Source organism: Strix uralensis, chromosome 7 (assembly GCF_047716275.1).
Source record: "Strix uralensis isolate ZFMK-TIS-50842 chromosome 7, bStrUra1, whole genome shotgun sequence".
Taxonomy (NCBI): domain Eukaryota; kingdom Metazoa; phylum Chordata; class Aves; order Strigiformes; family Strigidae; genus Strix; species Strix uralensis.
This window is the reverse complement of record NC_133978.1, coordinates 28,460,129-28,481,061: the sequence shown is the minus strand read 5'-3', so window position 1 is coordinate 28,481,061 and position 20,933 is coordinate 28,460,129. Positions and strand designations below refer to the sequence as shown.

General features: G+C 39.6%; 1 protein-coding gene across 6 annotated transcripts in view; it reads left to right on the top strand.

The window, feature by feature from the left end:
* Window positions 1-20,933, top strand: part of NT5C2 (5'-nucleotidase, cytosolic II) — a 62,577-nt gene that overhangs the window by 20,538 nt on the left and 21,106 nt on the right. For 2 of the 6 annotated variants that reach the window (XM_074875195.1, XM_074875196.1), the window contains exons 2-3: window positions 216-336; window positions 11,525-11,598. In XM_074875195.1, coding sequence (XP_074731296.1) covers window positions 236-336; window positions 11,525-11,598 — 175 coding nt within the window. In that variant the 5' untranslated portion in view covers window positions 216-235. Of the gene's footprint in view, window positions 1-215; window positions 337-4,213; window positions 4,291-9,967; window positions 10,098-11,524; window positions 11,599-20,933 lie in introns of those variants that run through there. The other 4 variants (XM_074875200.1, XM_074875199.1, XM_074875197.1 and 1 more) reach the window with 4 other exon arrangements.

Sequence of the window (20,933 nt, the reverse complement as noted above, 5' to 3'; positions counted from 1 at the left end):
CCATGTGGAAAAGCCTTCCCAGCTCTCTGTTTTAACACCTTATCTCATCAAACATTTCAGAGGAAAGCATCTTAACTTGACCTGCAAACTCAGATCGTTCTACTGGGTACTTTGCAAAACTTCCTGGGTGGCATCTCTTCGTACCAGGAAACAGACAACTTTCTGGTGAAATAAACCTTGAACTTGAGCAAGCTTTTCTCTTCTGCCTCTTTCAGAAATAAATAAGCATTTGAAGATGACAACCTCATGGAGCGACCGACTCCAGAATGCAGCAGATCTCCCTGCAAACATGGATGGGCATGCTCTGAAAAAGTACCGCCGGGAAGCCTATCACCGGTAAGTTGTTCATGTAACTCCAAAGCTAAAGTGCTGAGACAGAGGGAAACAAACTAAGCATGAAACACACATTTCTTGGTTTTTGCTTGTTAGTAAAACAAAAAGGTCATTCTCACCTTCCTTGCAGAAGTGTTAGTGCAGGAGAACTTAGAAGATAGCACAGTATTGGCCTGCAGGAATTTCCAAACAGTAGAGTTGAGATATGTGTACTAAAGCGAGGGAGAGTATGCTTTCTTAATGTTGTTGAAAGATTAATTAAAGTTAGATTTTGGGATGGAAGCTTTCAAGTCAAGAAATACTCAGTGGCAGAACTGTTATAGTAATTATTGCAGTGCACACTGGGAGAGCATAGCTGTAGACACTGGGATGCACAAATATGAATAAGGAAGAAATCAAATGGGATCAGAAATTAAGTGTTTGAGAATTATACCTAGTATGATTAACTGTGTGAATCACAGGGGCATGTAGAAGCACTAGGCAAGATCTCAGCCTCTTTTTCTGTGATAGGTGTGCCTAAAACCATCTTTGCTTAAAACAATTAACAGTCTAAATAAACAAGATAGAGTACAGAATAAAAGAAATGTTATCACTCTCATTTTATAGTTTGGGAATCAAAGTACAGGCTCTAGATTGTTTTCACAAGATCACATTGGACGTTTGGTTCAGCCAAGAATTTAGCCCACAGCTCCCAAGGTTCCAGGCATAAAACATAAAAGGTGGATGCAATCTGTATCCTTATCAGATGTCTGAACCGTTACGGAGATAAAAACAACAGCATCGAGTAATTGTCAGTATTCTGTTTGTGGGAGGTGTATCTTCAAAGTTTAGCTTGTTTAATTTGAGAAGTCATGCAGTATGATGATCAGAGTATATTCAGCAGGAGCTGGGAAGACGTATGTCTGATATAGAAACAGAAAAAGAAGTCAAGTTTCCCAACCTCATGCTTAAATGCCATGTTGCGTTTGTGATTCATATACGGTGATATTTCTGAGGAAGTGTTTTGGAAGTGTTAGATATCTTTTGATTCTCCAAATGGAATCTAATTAGAGAAAAACGCCTTAGCATCATATGATAGGCCAGGTTGTGCAAGTTGCAATATCTAAGGCTAAGTAATGGATCCTGTGATGCATTTCTGAAGCTTTCCAATTTCCAGTGAATATGTTTGGGCACATGTCTTAAGTGGTGGCATTATTTGAGTCTCTCTGTGTCAGGTGGTTTGTCAGATATGGAAACGTCTAATGGATGTAACTATATATAGCACATGAAAAGAGAGGGATTTTATACCATTCCCTAGCAAAGAATCTTCACCTTGTTGAAGTCATTGACAGGTTTACCTTTGTGTCATAATTTTATCTATGACTTTAGTTGTGATACTCCTGATTTAGACTGATGAAAATGAAGTCAGGCCTGTTTATTTTTTTTTGCTAAGTATTTCCTCAACATTTGTTATGGTTAGGTGCTGACAGTCTGCTAAGTGTTGTACAAGATCCAGAGGAAGCAGTACTTGTCCTTAAGAGCTCACACATTCAAGTCCTCATCATGTTTACCCTTACTCATGTAAGAAATCTTTACTTTCAGAAAGAATTTCCGTATGGAAGACGGGAGTACACTCATATAAAGGAGGGTTTCCCACTGGGAGCTGGGATCTGGTAGTCCAAAATTAGTCTGTGGTACAGTTTAAGTACCCCTGTTTAGAAATGTCTTTTTCAAAGTATATTGAGCAGAAATGTTGCTAGCACTTCAGATTTTCATGGAAAGCACAACACTGGAAATATATTGAGAGACATATTTTTGTTTTGAAATTACTATCCTCTTTTTAAAAGAGAGATGGAGGGAATAAGAGAGAGGGAGAGAACGGGAGAGAATGAGAGAACCTGATGCCTAGACTGTAGTATAAATCTGTGCTATTAATGGCTTTGGTGTACTAGTTTCATGGGAGTTATTTTGACAATCCAGTATTGTAAGAATCTGAAACAACCTCATTCCAGAGGCAGTGTTGTCAGATTTCTATTTCTGGTATTTTTTGTGATCTTGGTGCTAACAGATGTGATGTTACTTGAAAGATAAGTGCAAACTTAACATGATAGAGTGGGACTGAAGTTATTTCCCCTTGTTTTATATTACATTTTTTAGTATTTTAATAATTGTTCAGATGTAGAATGTGTGTGCTGGTCACAGTCATCAGTTCTAGGATGTAAATTTGTTTCAGTGAAGTCCAAGTATGCTCTGACTCTTGGATATTGCTGAAGCACTGTCAATTTTACGAAAAAGAGAGATATAAAAGACAAGGCATTCATTGTCAAGATTCTTTTCTTTCTCGTCCTTCTTCTTTCTCTGTTTTTCTTTCTGTTTCAGTCTCTCTTTTTCTGTCTTTTTCTTCTCCCTCGAGCAGCTAAAGAACTGTGAAAACGTGAATCTAAAGTGACTTAGAAACAAAACCAATAAAAAATAACATTGAATTTAAAGCTATTAAATTTTTTTGCCTTAAAGCTGGTCCCAGTGATTTTATGGCCCCAATCTGGAAGGCTGGAGGAGCTTGACCGCTGGGCCACATCTGCAGATGAGCATAACTGGGGCTAGCTTTTGATACCAATGTCAGAAGCCCAGTTGGGCTCAAAGTTTTCCAAATGCTGCTAGTAATGCTTGGTTTTTTGAAGTGTGAAATTCTAAAAACTTGTTTCGCTGTTTGTTTACTTCATGCTTACTTAAATATCAGTGGAGATATCTAGACCAATTGATTTAACTTTCTGGTTTTCATGAACCGTGGCAGGTTTTATATGCTTGAATTGTAAATGTTGAAGCAGCATAAAATAAGGGGGAAAGTTTCCAATCCAAGCAAAACAATTTACCTTAAAAAATAAAATTAATGTTTTCATGGGCATGAAACTTCTAAAAAGCTTTATAAAAAATGAGCTCTGAAGATGCCACTCTAATAATCATATTTTACAGTGGTCATTCATACTAGGAATGTGTTTTTTCAGGTGTTGCACTTCTTGTTGTATCATACGTGATGGATGGATGTTCAACATACAATATCGTTGGCAAAAATCCCAGTTGAGACTGGTTTAACTGGTATAATGCATACTGACTCATAGTATGATGACTATATCATAATCATGTCTGAATGCCATAGGCAAGAATGTTCAAAATCAAATATTTATAGCTGTTTTCTTCTCATAGCTGTTTTCCTCCCTGCTTGGTGTTTTGATCAGTTTGTATAGCCGCTTAAGAAATTAAGAGTATCAAGGTTATTTATGAAGTAAGCAAAGCTTGTGAATATGAACACGTATGCTATGCTGTAGAGTTCAAGGGCCATAAAAGCAACATCAAGTATCAGAAAATTCTGTAGGGGAGGAGAAGTGGTGGAGTTTTATCTTCAGGGTATTTCTGATGACTTTAACTAAAGACTTTCAGTTAGCTAGTGTTACTATCAGCCACAAACCTCGTTATACAACATTGTTGGCGCCTGTTGGAGGTGAGGTCTAAAGATGAATTAATATACAAGCTAGATGTTATTCATTCTCTAGCAGAGGTCACTGGTAAGAGGATACTGCATTACTGTGCTATTGGCAACATACATTTTAATGCGGAAATAAAATGGATGTGTAGCTGTTAGGTGGCTTTTCCTTAGTGTGTGTGGTTGTGAAGCCACCTCCCTCATGCACTGCTTGTTGACTTTTCCGGGTAGAGGATAATCACTAGGTCATTTGTTCTGGAGGAGTACTGTCATTTAACGTGATTGTAATTAGGCAAGAACTAGGTTGACTCTGAGCCACCAAATTGCCCTAGTGTCTATTTTTTAACTTGGAGTGAGCACTTCTAGGCACCCTCTGGATTATCTCACATAGCTCTTTAGGGTTTAAATAGCAACCACATCTAGTTAAAGCAAATAATGGAAAAAGTTGGTGTTCCATCCACTCTTGTTACTGACAGTTACCAAGATCCAGGAAACAGGTATTTGCATTTAATTTTATTCTGTGGTTTTGGCTTAGCAGGGTAATAAGGCTAAGATGGCCTTTTTGTTAAACATACAGAATTTGGGATGTTTTTATCATTTTGCATCAGAGTAATTTGAGACTTGTCATCCTGAACATGGGGTTTCTGTTGTTGTTTTAGTTTTGTTTTCTTGCTGTGTTTTCTTACTGGCTAGCACAGGGGATGTGGCATCGTGATTCCTAATCCTAATTCTCCTGCTGACTGGTCATAGACTATTGAATAATTTGCTTCATATTTTTGTGCTTCAGTTTGCTTTCAAGGCATCTTATGGTGGTAATATGAGTTAAGTGATTTAAGCTGTTAATATACTCTGAGATACTGGGTACAAAAAATGGTATCTACTTTAATAACAACAAAGGAAAAAAAAACCAACCAATTGCTTTTTTTAATTTCTAGGGTTAAAGATGTATTTTAGTTTGTTCGAATTTGTAAACTCTAGGCTATTCACTGGTAATCTTGTTTCTTCACTTTATTGATACTGCAGTCAGTGACTGCAAACAGGTAGAAATATTTATATATAAACTAGGCTATGAGGCTTGAAACTGTTAATCTATTTGGGTAGCTATATATAAAGTCTCTTTAAAATGATCAGTTCATTGAGGTGGCAAATGAGAAAAAAATCTTTACCAGTCTGAAAATGCTCTTTTCATCAGACATGTTTGGATAGGTGATGGGTGGTATTTTCATGTAACTGTAAATGAGGTAACTCTATAGGCACTGCTGGCTATGTTCTGTCCTCATATGTCTTTGTGCAGCCTCCTTGGACTCGTGTGGTGGCATGTGTGTAGCGAAGGACAGCATGTGGCTCTCTGTATTTATTTTGCTTTAGTGCTTCGGACATTGGAGAGAGGAGGGAGAAGGAGTGTTAAGGCGGCAGAATGGGCGAGCTTATGAGAAAGCAGAACACTTGCCAAATTAATAATAAAGAAATTACATTGAAAATGTCCCATGATCCCTAGCTTTAATAGTTTCACAGAGCAGACGGCTGTTATTTTGGGATGGAATCCATATGTGAGCTTCTTGGCACTTTGCTGTTGCCTGGGAAGAAAACCCAAACAATGGAAACAGAAATGGCCAAGGCTATCTCCTTCCATCTGATTCCTGCTAGATTTCATAGGGAAGTGCTCGTAGTCATGTTTCTAGATGCAGCCTCATGAGACTTTTAAGCTCCAGTCGTAACCTGATTTTCCAGTTTTATGTCACTGTAATTGTGCAAGGACGGTTAGTCTTGTGAAATGGTGGGGCACTATGTTGGAAATGTTACCAGAAGTGACCAGGAAGTTTTGATGCCCTTCTTCTGTCTCCCCTATCTAATAGTGTTTCATTGGCCTAAAGTAATCTTGAGCACAAACACTATCTCTAAATACAATTACAAACATACTGATCTGTCAGAATGTTCCTTTTCAGTTGAAGAAGGAATGAAATGGAACTCTGAAAATCTAACATCGTAAAAAAAAGGCCAAAATGGTATGATAAATAATAATATATGGAATGGTCATTCCTTGCCTAAAGAGGCAAGACTCAGCAAAAGAATGATTACATTGGTTTAAGTAGTTTAAAGCAGTTTATTTCTTATCCCCTATAAGACAGGTACCAAAGCATCCAGCACCCAAAGGCAAGACATTTTGATGTATGTTAGTATCCTCAGGTTGCTAACATGATTTGTGCCAGATAAGTAAGGTCAGTGAGGGATTCATCTGAGTTCACTGCTCAGGGGTGGAAGTCACCTGTAACCAGAACTATAATGTCATGTAGTGAGACATCTTCCCTAATCACACAACATCTGGGGACTAGCTAGTAATACTGAGAACATCCAGTTGTCATAAGAGTAGTGGGATTTATTTTTTTTTCATCATTAGCCTTTTTAAAGAGGCCATGGGCAACTTGGATGTGGAAGGCTCTTAAAAGCTAATCCATTTAGTTCCCTCTTATTTCTTTTTAACTCTTCTAGCTTATTAAAACATGGCACTTGTCCATAAAGTGAAGATTAACCAAAGTGCCTAAACTTTGAGGAGGCAGGAATCTGAGCCTTTTGGCTGGTTAGTCCCTGTTTCGTGGCTGGCTCAAGCCCAACTGTCCACCACAGTCTTTTTTAAACATGCATGTAGGTCATGCTTAGCCATGTCCCACTGTATTTGCCGTTCCACTCAGCACTGTTGCAAGTTTCTTTGTATTTATTTAATTTCTTGTGAAACATACTCTCCTGACAAAGAATGCTTCTTGCTGCAAGGTATTTCTAGACACATTTGGAAAATCATTATAAAAGTGCTCTGTTCCAGAAACCTCACCTCACACTGTTCATTTTCATTTTCTCGCTATGAGGAATTGTGAGCCATGTGCCAAGTTCCTCCCTAGTTGTATAATTCTGTGCGTTTTGTTTGTTTTGTTGGTCATGTTACAAGAATATTATACATGCAAATTTCATTCAGGGCACAGAATGCTTTTGAGATTTTGCACAAATAAAATAAAAACATTTCTCCCTCTCTGCATTCGCTCCTCTCCTGTGTTACTCGAGAAGAGTTGGGATTTAGGTTCCTGCCTCGGAATTGATTGGCAAGAACAGTAACAAAACGGAGATCAGTTCTCTTGTACAAATATAAATGACTGTGAATTGCAGTATTGAGGATATCAGGGCTCTGTGACTCCCTTTATGCATGCTCAGCAGTTCTTTCTTCCTTGCAATACAACACATTTTTCTCTTACCCAGCACAATTCGTAGGGCTCAAAAAGAAAATAAATACTGTCATCATTGAGAGCCTTCTGCTGTGGCCAAGCTGAAGGGTTTGATCTTTTGAGGAAGAACTCATTAGGGAGGAAATGTTTTTCATGGTTTCCCTTAAACAGCTCCTCAAGTCCGTTTTTCTGAAGGTGTGGATCTGGGCCAGGCTAAGGCACCCCAAGTCCAGGCTGCTACCTCCTCACTCCCAGCTCTGCTGTGTGCTGGCTCAGGGAGCCGATGGGGCTGGATATGGTCCCTCAACCGTCTTCCCCACAAGCACCAACACCTTGGACCCCTCCAGCCACACTGCACAGGGAGTGCATAACTGTGGGAGGTTCACAGGGATATTCCTCAAAGCAGAAATATAAAGCTTGGGTTTTCATCAGGAAGGAAAGATGAAGGCAAGAGAAAGCCAGTGTCCTATTTAAGGAGATGCTCTGGTTGCAGACAGTTGGGGAGTTGGGGAGTTGGGTTTAGGCAATACCCACCTCTGCCTCTTGGCACAGGGAATGAAGAGGGTGTTCACATGCTATGCCTGCAGTTTGATTTGTCTTACTGCCCAGTGCTGTTAAATTTTTAGATCAGTTTAACTTTTAACTTCAGTGCTCCTAGTTAAAACAATTATTTTCTGAATGGAAAAAAACCAAAATCAGGGGAAAGAAGAGTGTGATTTCTTCTGATCCTGGCAAGTGGAAAAATTATTCTAGATTAAAACTTCCCTGCCTAAGAATGTTGGGGGATTTTATTTTTCCCCTTATTCTGACTTTGTCTTGACTGTTTGTAATCTGGAAGCTTCTTTGATTTTTGTTTATCTAGATGAGCTGTAAAAAACTTGTTACTCTTTCCTTAAGAGACCAGAGGATCTTTTCTCTCAGGTGGTTAGGGTTCTTAGTGTTGGTTTTAAAACAACTCTTGTCATTTCTCTATACCATGTCTTCTGTGGAGATGTTACATTTTTGTAGCCACCACACGTATTTGACAGGTATTCTTGAAATCAGGCTGAGCATACCTTCAATTAGGATCTAAGCACAGCTTTGAAAAGGGCTAAGTCTGCAGCTTCTGAGAAGCACCTGGCTCTTCCCAGAAACTGTCATGGTGATTTAATCTCACCTTTTATCTTTAGTTTCAAGGATACTGCAGATATCTACTAGTTTGAGTAAACCCTCTGAATTAAGCTGGTCATCTTCTGGGAGTAAATATTTGTAAGTATCTACTTAGTCCCTTGTGTCTAGGGGGACACCGTGCATGTGAGATGTCTTCCTTTATCAAGATTTAAAGTTGAGGTCCTGAGTGCCAACAAAATAACCCATTATCTGACTGGGCCTTCGCAAGAGAAGTGAAATTGGTTCCAGGTTTTTTTGTCACTGTTTAGTCTGCCATTTAATCTGTCAAGGCATATCCAAGTTTAAATTGATTAAAGTGTTCTCATTTCCTGTTCTGAACATGTTGTGTAATAGCCTTCTTTAGCTTTTTTAAATATTTGTTCTGTTTCACTCCAGCACTGGTGGGTGAAGTAATTATCACGTCAAATCAGCCAGTGGGATGCCTTGAAATCTGCTAGGTCCTGTGCACTGGTGGGGCATGATTAGACTCTGCCACATACAGTTTCTAGGTCATAGGCAATATTTACGAGTTGATGGAGAAAGAGATCTTCACCAGCTGTTACCAAGAGAGGGCTGGTATAGTAATTTTCATGTTTTAGTCATAAGACTTATTTTGGAACAAAAATATGCTAATAGAGGTTGTTTGTTTCATTGTCTTTAGTAAACTTTTCCAGATCTTCAGTATCAACATGTGCTGTTTTTTTTTTTTTAAGTCCCAGGGTTCAGTTTGTAAATACTCTGAAAGCAAGCGATGACAAAATGTCAGAGGCTTAGAGATCTTTCCACGGTTTTTGGTCAGTTTGGTGTCGTCATCATCTAAACATAGGCAGGCTGGACTGGAAGAGATCTCTTGGGTCACAGCTCCCTTGTTTTTGCCTTTCACAGGCACTGTCGTATTATGCTTTTTATAAGCGCATTCAGCTCCGTCTTAGTGCTTGGTTTTTGTCCTCATTTGGGAAACTGCTCCCAAATGTTGCAATTCTGAAATGCTCTTCTGAGCTTCTTTAAATTTCCTTTCCTATTCCTGTGCTGCTCGGAAGGACAAAAAACTATGCTCCAGAGGCTAAGCCTAAAGGTCAGAACAAAATTGGACTCCACAGGTTGGACAAAAAATGTTGCTAGTGTCTCCCAGGGGTATGTTATTCCTTGTTAAAGCTCTCCACTTTCAGAAACAAACTGCACAAACACGAGATCAGACATCGTGTCCTTGAATGAGCTAATTAAATAATGCTTCCTCGCATCAGCAGCAACAGAACGTAGTCATCTTCATTATACAAAGTATGAGACTGCGTTTAGTACCAAATAGCTTTTCGTGTTGGCCTCTTGTAAAACGGAGCTATCTTGATGTTAAAAGACAAACACAGACTCAAACTGCAGATTTGGGTAATTTGCTCCACCTACTCAAAAGCCAGCTATTTCAGGAGTGAATTTTAGTGATTTACGATTGCATCTCATATTTCCAAAAGGCATTTCTTTACCAGTTTCCAGGTTTTTTCCCATCACGTTGTCTTGTTTAGGTAATACATAAATCTGTCAGAAAAGAGCGTCATCTATAACCTCTGAGGCCCCTTAGTGACAAGCCCCATTGTCAAAGGCAGGCACTTTGCCAGGAAACTGTGACTCCCAGAGAGAGTGTGCAAGGTTAGGGGGAAAGTATACTATTGCCAGAGAAACTGTATTCCAAGTGGATTTGTGTGGAACAACAACGATATCCAGTGACTGGTTAAATTAGCCACAGATGTGTTTTCTAGAACACTGTCCAAGAAGATATACAGTACTTTAAGGCTTGGTTCAGACATAATGATCTTCTGAAGTCAAATCAGATCCAAGTAAAATTGCATCGGTACTAGGGAAGCTTTAAAGGAATTGTGTAATATGATTCAGACAAGTAGATGAATCAGACTGCTGCGAACTAAACAAGGAGCACATCGGTGAGAGATGAGGTAAGACGACTTGCATAGAAGTGTGATAGTTTGATGTTAGCAGTTTGCTGTTAAAATTTGAGCTGCGGCAGATTGACACGGGCAGTTAAATGGGCACGTTACGCCGACCACCTGCCCAGAACGTGTGTGTGGAGCACAATCTCCCAGTGGTTTCTTTCAGCTTTTCAGAACGTATGAGTGCTTGGTTTTACACTTGCCGTCTCCATTGCTGTATTGCTGTCCCTGTGCCACTCCTCCTACACAGAAGTGCTGCTGATTTCAGTTTTTAAGAGGATAATTACTCTGCTGAGGGCAATGCACTTAATAAATATTTGGAGAATTTTCACATGCTGAAATCAGAGTACAGGTGAAGGCTCTGGGAGTTTTCTCATACAGGAGAATTTTGTCTCAACATCATAGCTCGAGCAGTGCATGGGATTTCTGTCCAAGATCGGTGTTGAGAAGCTCAGCTTCCATCCCACAGCTGAGTTCTGATTCTCATTCTTTAGGTTCAGATAAGACAGACGGTGGGGAGAAGTCCTGTTGAATTACAGATTTACTATATGGTTTAAAGTTCTGGGGAAACATAAGCAGCTTAGTTACTGTAGTAGTTGGAACAGGAAGCAAGAAAAGCTTTTGTTGTATTCTCTGACCTATTTCTTTACCATGTTATTTACTTAAACTAAATTGAATATGGTGTATTAAAGTGTTATCATCAAAAAGGGCAGTATGGAAGTATCCAGCTTAGATTCTTACTGCAATAAGCATTAATAGTAAAAGTGGAATTTAGAAAATAACATTTTTGTTGAGAAGTTGCAGGGGAGTTATAAGTAAAAATTTTCACAATAGAAATAACATATTCTTGTGGATGAAAATTCATCTCAGTTGCTGTTTTTCAGAGCTTTATTAAATGCTTTTAATGCTATTGGTGTAAATGTGGAAATGGATCTGTTTAGGTTTGCTTTGAATTTCCACGTATAGTTCCAAAGAGGGATCAAATGCTGTGAGTTTATTCACAGAAATGTTATTTTCTTTTCCTTTCCTTGTTACCTCTTTGTAATAATTTGTTTAAATCAAGCAAAGTGTATTGCTTCCCACCCTCTGCTTCCATTTTCCTCTCACTTGAACTCTGAATTCTGCTTCAGGAGATTTTGCACTTCTATTCTTAGGAATTTTTGCAGGTCACATGCAAAGCTCTGTGTGTGTGTGCATGCATGCGTGTATGTCTTTAGACAGCATACCAATAATTAGAATAACCTGCAAAGTCATGGCTTTGCTTCAGGACAGCTCATGGCAAAAAATGAAACATGCCTCAGTTTTCAGGTATATTTTCTGATTTTGACCTAGGAGAGCCAGACATCCTGGCAGCTGGCAGAATGTGTTTGTTCTCAAACATGTTTGTTTTGAAAATGATCATACCTATGTCTTTATTTCTTTTCTCTTTACAGGGTCTTTGTAAACAGAAGTTTAGCCATGGAGAAGATAAAGTGCTTTGGTTTTGATATGGATTATACACTTGCTGGTGAGTATCTTAATTTTTTTTGTCACTGACTTAGTTTGGAATATTGCTTCTTGTTGAGCAAACAAGAGGGCTACTTCAGTTAGCAGGTGCTTCTTCTATTAGCAGGTATATTGTTCACTATTCATTGCACTTTCATTTTAAGTGTTTCCCTTAAATTTATTATCTGCAAGCTGTATTTGGTCACAAGTCATGTTGCTGTACTAGTGATTATAGGAGTTAAGGAAACCAAAGCTTAATAAGTCTAATTGCTTCCTTAGATTCCACTATATTTTGATATTGCCCCTGGGGCAAGCTTGGCTTTCTATAACGAGGTGATTTCTTTCATCCCTGGTGCATAAAGTGGGCTAAACCTTTAGCCAGCAGGTTTTCCTGTGTCCTGGGAGGGTCATTTTTGAATAGGTTTTCCTCTTTCCTGCTCCTTGGTTGGCCACATCAGTGACTCATTTTGAAAAGATGCAAGGCAGGTGGAGCATCTTGTGTCAGCTGAACAAGTTAATTTAGAAGGTTTTGCCCATTCTTTATGGCAGATAGGCTTTGGGAGGTTACATAAGACCTTTTAGTTTCATAAAACTTTTTGCATGACTTCTCCATTTTTCAGATACTCAACAAGCAAGTTCTCTGAGACTTTTGATGAAGGGGGGGTAGCATTACCGTTTTCTGCATAATCAGACTTGCATGATGTTATGTATTTTAAGGAAGAAAGAGATAAAAAGCCCACTTCCACTTTTCTAGGCTATAGTATCACATAGGCTGTAACTGTGGATGTCATGTACAATCCTGCCTTGTTTCTCATTACCACTTCCAAGGTTGTGGATAAAAAGTTCCTATCACCCTTGATATTTCAATTTAGAATTGTTGTGAATATAAACTGAGAAAAAGTGAGGCAGAGTGTCAGGGTCACCTAATAATAGGTTAATGCAGTATGTCAAGTATGGTCATCTAGTTACTGTGTCTACTGAGAAGGAATGAGAGATGAGTAATGTGGCTAGGGACAGTGTGAGGGTCACAGGAGTCAGGGTCAGTGGCTAAGCAAAGGGCAAGAAGGTTTCCATGGTTCAACACAACGCTGCAAGGAGCAGTTTTGGAGGCTGTGGAAGGTAATTGCAGTTTATACTTAGATCCCTTGCTTTTGTTCTTTTAAGCAGTTATCCATGAGGCAGTAGTTATATATAAAAGCTTTGCTTGTTCAACACCTTATTTATACATCTGTTTAAAAAGTTCCTGCCGCTTTTTAAGTCCTGAAGTGTATCGTCATTAGTCTGTGCTGGATCTGGGCATGCTTTCAGTGTTTATGTTTCCCAGCTGTGACAGCCTTGTGGAGTGCCTTTAAGGAGCACAAAACAGTTGTTCAAGAACAAATGCTTAAAAAAAAAAGTTGGGGGTTTCACTTCTATAACGGAAAAACAACTTCTGTGACTTTTGCAAACTGGTGGCATTTCCCAAGGACTCGGGTGATCACAGTGGGGCTGGCTTTCATCCTGACAGAAGGAGAGCTTCAGCACTATCCTCACTTCTCTGACTGTTCATTTACTCAAGTGTTGCTTGTTCTTGTAAATGCAGAGCAAATGTGTTGTTATCCACAAAACTATGCTTGTTTTGATGAGAGGAGAAAATGCGGATGTTTCAAGCATCCTAAAATCAGTACCCAGGGACATGGAAATCTGGGGATTCCAAGGCTGGAAAATAGAGTTAAGCTGTCAAAGTCGGTACGTTCAGGGGAGTTGAGTGACAGGGTATGGTGCAGAAAAAGAAATGGGATGTGGTCCGAGCAGAAAGCTGGAAATCTGGACTGTTCTGGGGTAAGCTGCTGTCCTATGACTTTTTCTGTGGTACAACAGAGGCAATAGTTGCGGATCATTTTACAAGGAGTTGTGAGAATGTAATTAGGTTGGAAAGCCTTTTGCAGATGAAAAGCATTATCTGGTAAGTACTATTTCCCTTTTTTTCACTCAACTGAGAAATTAACATACAAAATTACCTGTTTGTCGTCTTATGTCTCAGAATCATCCTTTCTTCTCCATGTGGGCTTTTGTTATCTGACCATTATTTGCTATATATTTAACTGTTGCACACAAGAAAAATTACTTATTCATTGCAGGGGCTTTAAAGAATATAGTGTTAGAATATGATTATGATTATAATTAATTAATTGGAAATTATAATGAAGAAGTGGGGCAAGTGAAGTATTACATTAGTATGTTGTGGTGCATTCATTAAACCCTGACCTGTTTTCTGTCTGGGCATGTTATCTCTTACATGCTCTTTCACATGGACATGCTACTGTTAAGAAAGAAAAAACAATGTAAAAAGCTAGTTTATCTGTAATTTAACATCTGGAAAAGGTATCTGCATACCAGATAGTGCACGCTGAGCATAAGCCTTTTGGAGACCATTCAAGACATGTAAATGGATCAAGGAAGAAGAACGGAAGCATGTCCAGTGTCATCAGATCCTCATCTGGTTTTCTGCATTTGTACTTTCAGATATTGCTAAGTCACTTTTCTGTAAAGTTGTTTAAAAATATTCCAAGCACAATCTTCACATTCAATGACTGAAGGCAGTCAGAGCCATTGACCCTGCCAAAAACTATATGCCACATCCTTTCCCCACTCTGTGTTGTGAACTTTCACATCAGAAATAAACTGATGACATTCATCCCATAGCTGGCAGTCATACACTTTGACATCTCAGAATAAGAGTGATTACTTTGGAACATCTTGAATTACCTATCTTGTGAAGAGGAGGCTGTGGTGTCAGTAAAAGAAAACACATTGTCACTCTTCTCTCTTTTTTCTTCCCAAATCAGTGGCCACTGGTCGCACCAAAAATCTTGCTTAGGAGGTGGTTCATTACTGGAGAAGTCAGAATCACTTGACTAACTTTGAACTTTAGAAGCCTGAGACAGTTTTGTTCTTGTACTTTATGAGTTTAAGAACACAATAACACTGTTTTCTCTCTAGAATAATCTAATTTTGGTAGGGACGTGCCATTTCCATTTTGAAGTATATTGTGACAGCTACTACACACATGCTGCAGTGATCATATGTTCTACTACTAGCATGACTGAGAATGTCAGCTTGCCAAGTGACAGTAGTTTTAGTATCATCGTGTTACATTGTACATAAAATATGATTTCATGCATTGTTTCATAGGGTAGTATTTCTTAGCCTTATTAAAGGGCCACTTAACTCAGAATTGAAAACATTCAAGGCTGTCTGATACAGCATTGCCACAGTGATTTTGTTTGCTTTCAAGTCAAAATTAGGTTAAACTTTGAATTCTTGTTAATAACTTCTATGTTCTCTCATGGTGTTTGTCTCTTCCCTTGCATAGGGTTGAGAAATACTGTTAATGGGTGGGTTGGGCAAGCAAAGTCTTTTTGTCTTGAAGAAAAGAGCCCGAGGGTTTTAGCCTTCTCTTCTGAGAAATTATAGACATTAAATTGCTGAATTTGTAGCCACTGTGATTGCACCTAGAACTAATTTGACTGCTAGGAGCTCAAAATAAAATGAAAGCAGATTGAAATAACTCTCACAGGTTTTAGATTCCTTGTTTTCCGATCAAGGATTGATGTTGCATCCTCATGGGGTGAATAAGATCTCCTATATGTATGTAAACTCCCAAGTCTCCCTAGGTTTACATGCTGGATACGCTAATACTAGAGGCTCAGAAATCTTTGTTGTATATGAAACTGACTGTCCCCTTCCTATTCAATCTGGTTTGCTTGTGTTAGTGAAACACATTTAGTACATAAAAAAGAATGTTTATTCTAAGCTAGGTGTTATTGGGAGGAAAGTCGAAGGAGCAGGAAGAACAGCAGGGTTTGACTGTGGCTTGCGTGTGTAGTTAAATAGTTGCTGCTCAAAATCTTGGACAGCTTGACGTAAGCAAGAGTCATCAGCTATTTCAGCCCTTGCTGTTAGAGATTAAGACAAGTTTCTGTGATGTTACACAGCCATTGCCCCAGCAGCCCTTCGTTCTCTGCCGCTGACCTTGCTGCCTGCCAGTCAGGGAGCGAGGCCCATGCTGATTGCCCAGGGTTCCCTTCCTCCTTGGAAAGCAACGGTGTTGTACCAGGATCTGCAAATACCTGTGAAGGGCTGTGTTTGCTGTCCGGGCAGAACTGAGTATTTTTGAAAAATTCCTGTTTAAATCCTTATGTTAGAGAGACTTGAGGGTCCTTCTATAGTGCATTTTTGTTTGCTAAATAGCAGTTTCTTTTATTATCCGAATGATTCATCTCTGCTTATTCATCCTGACTGGCTAGAAGACCAGTAGCCAGTAACAGTTCTGGTCTGCCTTCCTGTTTTACTAGTACTGTCAAAACTGCCCATGCTTTGGTAAAGGAAAACGTTGCATGCAATCCAAAAGATTCATGTCCTTTGTTTTGTGTTTACTGCAGACTTCAGGAAGACAGATAAAGGTATGTAAGCAGAGAATCTTCACTGCAACACTCACCTGAAACTAGGAGTTGGTGAGGCCTGTTGGAAATGCAGCAGAGAGAAATTGGTTTCACACAGCATTTTATTTGGCTGCTTCCTTCTCAGTGTGAGCTACACTTGTAATTAGTAGTTCTGGATCCAAGGAATGCAGGAGGTCTTGGCATTATTAGGTCTTAAATGGGACAGGTTGCACAATGAGGTGATGGATAGATGTCCCTTGACAGGAGCAGGGCTAAAGCAATGGGGTTCTCAAACTGGCTGTAATTTCACACCGGGCCATTGGCAGATGGAGGGGGAATTAGTAAGAATTACAAACTCAATTGTGCTTGAAAAGATTCCTCTGTGACTACCCTCCTCTCCAAAAGTTATGGCCTTGTTGAAAGTTCTTTCTTCTATCACTGAGGTAGATAAGATGTAATATCAATAGGCAGGATGTTTTCATTTGGAATGCTTTTCCTGTACTTAAATCACTGCTGCTTCCACGTTCTCCAGAAATCAATAATAGAACTATCACTGACTGCTGAAAACTGTTTCAATAAAAAAAGGAGGGGAAATGAGGCTTGAAAGATACTGGTTTTATTGTGTGCAAATATGATTAATACAACATAATCTGATTGGAATATAGCTTGTGTCATGGAAACATTGCCAACTTAATGCCAAGATTTGGTGCACTGCAAAGATTTTATTGCAAAATTGCTTATCCTTTCAGCTGTAGCATTTCCCTTCTCATCACAATCATAAAGACATGGGAAAGACATCTTTTAGTCTTTCTCAACTTACTCCAAAGTGCAACATATGTAAACAAGTTTTGCCCCTTCCTCAAGTAGGTGTTTGTGTCTAAGCCATCCTTGCAATTTGGAGGAGAGAGAAGTTTTCCATACCCACATCTTATTTTTGAAATGTTTTTCTTTACCTATTGACTCTGGAAAAGATACACTCAACCAGAAGGTAGGGTTGGCTTGTTGCTGTGTGTGGTCTGGGAGAAAAGGTGGCAGCTGAATTGAGAACTGGTTCTTCCGTAGACCTAGTATTTTTACTGTAGCTAAGTTGTATCAGTTTTCTGTGTTTCGGTTTCCACAACTGAGAAATGGGACTAATGAATTGTACCTTGTATAAAAAATTTCTGGATTGCACAGATGAAAAACAAAGTATAAACGTGGGAGTTTTATACATGAAAGATTGAACTGAATACTTAAGCTGCTGAGCTTGTAATGTAGGCAACTACAAAGAAATATTTGTTCTTCTGTTCAGATACTGTTATTATCTGTTTATTGGTACTGGACTCCAGTACAAATGTTGTAACGAGGCTCTCCTGTGTAGGTTAAAGGTTTGTCTTTAATTTCATCATGGTGTAAGGATTACAGGCCTTGAGGCTCTTTTGGGGAGATGCTGAGTAGGTTTGCTTCTTTCCCAGTTCTCTGGATAATACAATTCTTTGTGTCATACATAAATAGTATGACACAATAGAAATAGTAGCTAGAGAAGGGAATTGGTAGTAGATGTGACAACAGTAGCCTTCAAACTGCCATGAGAGATGCCTTGACTGTTGCACATCTGCTGTCTGCATTTTCACATTTGTACGTTTCCAGTTTAACAGGTGCAGATTTTGCAGATTTCAGAGACTGGTTTAGCCATTAGTGTTTTAAAGCTAAAGGCAGATGGAGAAGCTAAATTGTTCCTAGTATGCTTTGAACTGGATGTTTTTTCAAATACCAGTGCACTGCTCGAGTGGCTAGTGTCCCTGCTCTCTTTGTGTTGCTACTCTTAGGAGACCGTTTAAAGCTGCGTAGTGAGCAAACCAAGGGTCTGGAGCTGTGGGATCTCACATACTGGCATTGGGAATGAGGAATGGAGAGAGCATGTGTTGCTTGCCCTGTCCCATTAAATCACCAGCTGACAAACTGCTAATCTGCTGTCTGTGTATTCTTGAAGAATCAGTGTGTTAGACAGAAGCTGCTGAAAGAATAAGTCTTCACAGTGTAAGGAAAGTTTCAAAAGCTGCTATATTCTGGTTTCTTGCTCTTAAAAACATGAGAATAACACCAAGCTGGGTCAGCTGGCTGTTAGTATACCAACGGCCAGTTCTTGTCTTTGCCAGACAGGTGGAACTATGGAGTATTTTTCACTCTAGTAGACCCCCTTATCTAGTAATCTTAATACCACAACAGAAGTACTATTAAGTTGCAAATACCCTTGTGATGACACTAACAGCTTACTCTGTAGGAGGAACCAAAGCTGAGAGTACAGAAGGCTTTAACTCCGAGATCACATGTGTGCTATTGCTTAGTGAATGCCTTATTTTAGCACACTACAGAAAAACTTATGTATGTGGCTTATTTACAGTGTGAGCACTTGTGCTACATATAAGCCCAGGTACACACTGTTAAATAAATGTTTAACTTTCGAGGCTCACTCTCTTCGGTGAATATGGAGAAAAATAAGAAGCTGGATCTGTTTGGACACTGATACACCTGAATAATGCCTTAGATATAGTGTATAAATGGCTACTGTACCTTTAAGTAATTTTCTTTTTTTTCTAGATGCTAGCAAATTATGTTTGAACATGAAGCCCATGCAACTGTTTCTTCCCTGTTCAGAAGTCTTCATTGAAGAACTAAGCCCATATTTTGGCACAGTAGTTTGTTTCCATGGAAATGCAGGGATATTTCCAGTATGGGATTATGACTCCTAGTGGGCTGTATCTGAGAGAGGTAAATTGTGAAGGCCACTTGTTAAGCAGAAAAAAAGATTCTCTTGTGTCAGGGAAACCATAAAAAATTCCCATAAAAGAACAGGTGACTGTGTAGTTATCTTTAAAATATTATTCCAGTGCAAAGGAATGTTATGCCAACTGTTAAAATAGACAAACTGAAGTTTCCTTGAAATGCAGAGTCTGTCTGAATGGCTTCTCTCAACATGCAAAATATGACCTCAGTGCTGTTGTTGTTACCTCAAGCCATGCATTTGTATTCAGCAGAAAAAATCTTTCCAACGCTAAGCTCTGTTTTGCCAGGCTCTGAGGCATATCCAAACAGCCTAAATCTTTGTTACATCGAAGGCAAACAAAGTGCAGCAGCAGCAAGCTAAAAATATCTGGAATTTACCAATGAGAGCACTAATAAGCCTGCTTTGGGAAGAGTTAAAGCTGATGATACTTGACATCACTTTTGTTTTTAAAACAAGTAGAAACTCAGCACTAAAAACAACCTGAAGTGTAGACCCAGCAGTTCAGAGCCAAGCTGAACATACAATACTGTGTCAGTCCTTGAAGCAACAACAAATCCTGTCTTTACAGATCCTTTTAGCATGCAGAGTGGGAGAATAGGAGCTGATACAGTTCCAGGTTAGAGGTTTTAGAGCTGAAAGCTGTGCTGTGCACTTGGGGATGTTTGCAGGAACATTAGAGGTAAGGAATTTTCCATCGCTCTTAGGCTGCAGAGTGGGTGCGTAGCTGCTTTATGGGCACTGCTGCAGCTGGGGACTGCAGAGCCTCTGTGCTTCTCTATAGGTGTACATGGTTTCCACCCAGACCCCTGTATTTGGCATTGTCAGAAAAGGGTGCTGGGGAGCCACTGAAGCTCAGATCCAAAAGACTCAACCTTCTGATGGTTAGTGACTCTTGCCTTGCTTCCTGTTATCAGATTTACTGTCAAAAAGATCTGTGGCTGCAAGAGGCTTAGTGCAAGATCTGGCTGTTCATGCATGGCAGAGCAGCTTGTGTGGTAAGCATACAAAAATATCCTGGGACGCACCTGGAGGTTTTGTCAAGATCTTGTTTGCTGATCACTACAAATACATAATTGCTAATGAAATAGAAAAGGCACATTAAATATTGAAGTGTGCTTAAAGCTCAGCTTTGTCTTACTGCCCAGAACACTTCTGTGTTTGAAAAGGTTTCTTTGAGTAAATGAAAATTATGATCAATATGGCAGCAGTTTCTTGTCATTTCAGATTGAAAAATTGAGTGAACTGAAAGAAACAAAACATACTGTTGCTACCCATTTTGTTTGGCACTATGAAAACTCAATTTAAATATAGGCTGAAATACTACAATTCTGTTTTGCATAATACAGTGAATTTTTATTTATGGTCTAGTGGTTAAAATCAAAACCCAAGAGTCAAGAGAACTGGGGTCTGTTCCTGGCTGTTTTTCAACTTGTTTTGACCATAGACAAATCCTTTATGGTCACAGTTCAGCTAAGTCCATAAACAAATGGCCAGTCAATGATTCACCACGTTCCTAATTGAAAACATATGAGTTGTCCCATGGGTTTCATTTGGGATTTCTTGTGGTTACAGTTAGGCACGTTTACCACTTCATCAGTTTGTTTACAGGCACTAGGCTCTCAGGTCAGCAGAGCACAAACGTGCACAACTCCATTGCCCTGCACACAGGGAGGCACATAGCAGGCACATGGTTACGTGGGCAGAGATGAACTGAAACCAGTGCTGTGTGCAACCAGGGCTTTAAACAGGAGTGTCCGTTTTTCCCTTTGTGTCCAGCGAGGATGCTGTGAAGTGAAATGTCTGCAGCAGCCATGGCAGAAGTTGAGGTAACACTTGATGGGTCTTTGGAAAGAGAAATGCAAGGCAAGGGGAGCTGGAGATCTGTGCTTACCCCCCACTCCTGGGGTTGCCAGGCCAGCCAAGCGTGTTTGTATGGTGGCTTCTGCAGTACAGGTGCCTCTGCAGGGTTTCCAGTTCTCATGGAAAAGAAAATCCTCTGCTATGTTTCCACTGCAAAATGGCAGCACCCTGCTGGGCTCTGCAAGCCAGGAGTGAGTCTGGGCTCCTGTCAGAGCTGAGCAGTCTGACTCCACTGTCAAAACCGAAGGGAAGCTAACACCCAGGTGTGAAATTTAAACATGACATTTCAGATTCCTTCCTGTGTAA